Source organism: Quercus robur, chromosome 5 (assembly GCF_932294415.1).
Source record: "Quercus robur chromosome 5, dhQueRobu3.1, whole genome shotgun sequence".
Taxonomy (NCBI): domain Eukaryota; kingdom Viridiplantae; phylum Streptophyta; class Magnoliopsida; order Fagales; family Fagaceae; genus Quercus; species Quercus robur.
Genome location: NC_065538.1, coordinates 42,095,328 through 42,100,069, shown reverse-complemented (window position 1 = coordinate 42,100,069; position 4,742 = coordinate 42,095,328). Strand labels below are relative to the sequence as shown.

Sequence of the window (4,742 nt, the reverse complement as noted above, 5' to 3'; positions counted from 1 at the left end):
GGGTGTATGTGGTTGATGGTGAAGCCTTGGATGTTGTAAGTATGAGAGACATACACATTTATATGTGTGATTATGAGAAACAGTCCAATTTATTCGTTCTTTTCTCGAAGATGGACAATTGATACTTTAGAAGATTTGTGGAATTGGGGATTTGATAGATATGATGACTAAGGGTGTTATAGTTGAGAAACTAAGGTGGTGTGCAACTTCAGTTGGTCTTCTAGATTGAGAATTGGATGATGAGTTGCTACAATGGAGATTATGTTTAGAGGCATGTGTTTGATGTTGATGATTGAACTAGTGTCCCAGTGGGAGACTGTTAGGCTATGTGGAGTCTAGATTTTGTTCGATTCATTTTATGACCTGACCTGACTTGGAAGCGTTAAGGTTTTAAATGCGAAATTTTATGACACTTAGTCTATGGAAGGGAGGCATAGACCGACAAGCCAGTACTCAACCCCTGAGAAAAATTTTGGCTCGTTATTTTGGGGGTATTTATTTTTTGTTTCAGATTATGGTTCATTGTTATATTAAAAAAAATGTATTGTATGATTGCCTTTATATTTTCTCCTTGACATAGTAAACATATAGTAACTCTATGAACGTTGGTAAATTTTCGAATCACGTAAATATTGTGTTGTATAATTGTTTCTCTTTTCATAATTTTTTTCTCTATTATCATTTCTCACAGGTTTAGGAATAAGATTAAATTCCTAACATCAGTATCACAATATGTATAGCATCAGTAGTAATTTCAAGTGGTGCTGTTGTTCCTATGAACATAAAATGATTAGTAAAATAAATGTCATAATCTTCATATTTATAATATAAATAATAATATTTTACAGAAATTAGATTTCACCATAAAATTGAGAGAAAATTAGGAGATATTATCTCATTTCAACATATCTTGTAACATGATAAATAAATTGTTACCATCAATTCAACGAGTTTAAAAGTGGTGGAGTTGAGGCACGAATTGGATCACTCTCTTGAAACATTACGTATACAATTTTTTGGTGTAGTAGTAGACCAACAATTTTGCACGCCATCCTTTAACGATACAACAAGCCCAACAACCTAGCTATATATCCCCACAGGTCTACACTACTCGAGAAGCTCTCAAATGGTAATTTCCTAATCCCAGAATATAGTATGTAGAAAACAATTACATATTGTCAGCCATCTTAAACGTCACTTCATCCTCGTTTTGTTATCTCCAGTTCTAACACTTTGTCAGCCAACTTTAAAGTCACTTCCTTCTAAACCATTCCGCCACATATATATATATATATATATATATATATATATATATATATATATTATTCAACTTATATATTATTTATAAATTTCATTATATTATTTCAGTTACTTTTTACTATCTAAATAAATTATTCCCGAATAAACTCTTAAACTCTCTCTGCATATATTTTTAATATTGTTTATTTAGTTGTTTATGTGTTCATTATTTTCTATAGAAAAAAAAAGGTTTAAGTTTGAAATTGAAATAATACCCAATCTAAATATCAATTTTAAATAATGAAATAAAATAATTTTAGTCTAACGAAGACACGGAGAAGTTTCAAGAACATGATAGTTAGTTCTGCCCACCAAAAAGGAATAATAAAAAAAATATCATCTTCGTAATAAATCAAGCATCGAGGGGCAATATCATAAACCGATGAAGGTCTAAAAGTTGACCAAGAGAGTTCAATAATTCCTTCTCATCTAACATAACCTTTTCTTTTCCCACTCCCACCACCTCATCTCTCTTCCTTTCATTGTTATATTCATCTTTTTGTACCCATACCGCAACCCCATGACATTTCTCTGTAATTATGAAGAAACACAAACACCGCCACCAACCTCTCCAGTTATTTCTGCTTCCCATTTTCCTATTCTTCCAATCCATTTCAGCTGTTGATTTTGTGTTCAATGGCTTCAACTCCTCAGATATGTTACTATATGGCTCAGCCACCGTTGAATCTCGTATTCTAACACTCACTAACGAAACAAATTTCATGATTGGTCGTGCTCTTTACCCTCAAAAGATTCCCACAAAGAAGCCAAACTCTTCTTATGTCTATCCTTTCTCAACTTCTTTCATCTTTTCTATGGCTCCTTATAAGAACACTCTTCCTGGGCATGGCATGGTTTTCATTTTTGTACCCGTTACTGGCATCGAAGGAGCTACCTCATCTCAAAATCTCGGCCTTCTCAACTACACCAACGGGAATTCCAAAAGCCATGTCTTTGGTGTCGAATTCGATGTGTTTAAGAACCAAGAATTCGATGACATAAGTGCCAACCATGTTGGAATCGACATGAACTCCCTCAAATCAGTGGAAGCACACGATGCTGGGTACTGGCCCAACAGCCAAGGAAGCAATAACACCAACAGTGGTGCTCAAGATGAGAAGTCATTCAAGGAATTGAAGCTGAACAATGGTGAAAATTACCAAGTTTGGATTGATTACTCTGATTCTTTAATTAATGTTACTATGGCTCCTGTAGGCTTGGCAAGACCTCATAGGCTTTTGTTGAGTGTTCCTCTTAATCTTTCTGAGGTTTTTGTGGATGAAATGTATGTTGGATTTACTAGTTCTACTGGACAATTAGTTCAAAGTCACAAACTTTTGGCTTGGAGTTTTAGTAATTCAAACTTTTCGTTAAGTGAAATGTTGATTACAACAGGTTTGCCATCGTTTGTTCTTCCAAAAAGTTCGATAGTTAGATCAAAGGGGTTTATTGCAGGAGTCACAGTGGGATGTTTCTTTGGTATTGGTCTTATTGCTCTGTTTACTCTGTTTTTTATTAAGAGGCAGCGAAGGAGAGCAAGGGAGAGAGAGGAAATGGAAGAATGGGAATTGGAGTATTGGCCACATAGAATTACGTATCAAGAAATTGAGGCGGCAACAAAGGGGTTCTCGGAAGAAAACGTGATTGGAATTGGAGGGAATGGGAAAGTCTATAAGGGTGTGTTAAAGGGAGGAGGAGCAGAGATTGCAGTGAAATGCATATCTCATGAAAATGATGGGATGAGAGAATTTTTGGCTGAAATTTCAAGCCTTGGAAGATTGAAGCATAGAAGTTTGGTAGGGTTGAGAGGTTGGTGCAAGAGAGAGAAGGGGAGCTTCATGTTGGTTTATGACTACATGGAGAATGGGAGTTTGGACAAGTGGGTGTTTGAATGTGATGACAGTAAGATGTTGAGCTGTGAAGACAGGATAAGGATTTTGAAAGATGTGGCCTCAGCGGTCTTGTATTTACATGAGGGATGGGAAGCCAAAGTTCTACATAGGGACATTAAGGCTAGCAATGTGTTACTTGATAAGGATATGAATGGAAGGCTAGGGGATTTTGGACTAGCCCGGATGCACGACCATGGTCAAGTGCCTAACACGACGAGGGTGGTTGGAACTGTCGGATATTTGGCACCGGAAGTGATTAGGAGTGGACGTGCATCGGCTCAAACCGATGTGTTTGGATTTGGGGTCTTGATTTTAGAAGTCATGTGTGGGAGGAGGCCTATAGAGGAAGGGAGGCCACCTTTGGAAGAGTGGGCATGGCAATTTATGGTAAAAGGACAATTACTTAATGCCCTTGATGAGAGATTGAGGGCTAGAGGTGGGTTTGATGAGGAGGAAGTGGAGAAGGTGCTTCACTTGGGCTTGTTGTGTGCCTATCCTGATCCAAGTGCAAGGCCGAGTATGAGACAAGTAGTGAAAGTATTGGAGGGGAAGATTGAGTTGGATGAGTCAGAAAGTGAGGACATTGATATATATTTGCTCCAAAAAATGAAATCCAGGGATATGCTCCAAAATTATGGCTCTTCATTACACCCAACATTTGAAGATATTCGGCAGACCCAATCTTCATTCATGTCTCTCTCTTGGTCCAAAAGTATGGTGGAGGGCAGGTGATATATTCTACTTTGTGAATAGAAAATGAGGGTCATTTGTTGGTTGGAAATGTTGGGGCACTTGAGGATTATTAGTGTGTTGTTGTTTATGCACCTTACTTCATTCGTTCATTAATGTTATTCAATTCAGCCTACATTTGTTATACTTACAGAATATGCGTTGAATTATGATTATAATGCACATCATGATGTCTTGTATTAATAATCGTCAAATTTCAGAAACAGTTATCGGCTAAAAAAGAGTGTGAAAATATTGGCTCGGATTGAGCTCTTGTTAGAACTTCATTATCATAGGAATCATCCTGTCCTTGTCCAACTGCCAATTTGGTACCAAACTACCATAATTAATGCTGCTCATTTGAAATAAAATGCTTTTATTTATGAAAGGATTCTTATTATGTGGGAAGGACTTATAATTTCTTGCTCATATTGACTAGGCCAAAATACCCGGTTGGTCACTAATGTTTACACGTTGAGCACTTTTAGTTCATGATGTTTAAAATGTGCAATGCGTTTATTTATGAAATGATTGTTATTATGTGGGAAGGACTTATAATTTCTTGCTCATATTGACTAGGCCAAAATACCCGGTCGGTCTCTAATGTTTACATGTTGAGCACTTTTAGTTCATGATGTTTAAAATGTGAAATTTTTTAGTATCTAAAGTTCCAAAAATAAGCTCTATTAGTCATTTTGTTTAGTTTAATTAGTTTATTTGTGTACTTGGCTAACAGAGTAATGAGGATGTGGTGGCTTATTTTTAATGAAATGATGTCTATTTATTATTATTATTATTTAAAATTGGAAAAAAAAAAACCTA

At 36.1% G+C, this 4,742-nt stretch overlaps 1 protein-coding gene across 1 annotated transcript; it reads left to right on the top strand.

The window, feature by feature from the left end:
- Positions 1 to 1,726: 1,726 nt before the first annotated feature.
- On the top strand, positions 1,727 to 4,226 carry LOC126725983 (L-type lectin-domain containing receptor kinase VII.1-like). The gene has a single exon (XM_050431055.1). It carries the CDS (start codon positions 1,839 to 1,841, stop codon positions 3,921 to 3,923), a length of 2,085 nt encoding a protein of 694 aa, XP_050287012.1. The 5' UTR covers positions 1,727 to 1,838; the 3' UTR covers positions 3,924 to 4,226.
- The last annotated feature ends 516 nt before the right edge of the window (positions 4,227 to 4,742 follow it).

Excerpts from the sequence above, each read along its gene's own strand:
- LOC126725983 (XM_050431055.1), top strand. The coding sequence starts at position 1,839 with ATGAAGAAACACAAACACCGCCACCAACCTCTCCAGTTATTTCTGCTT.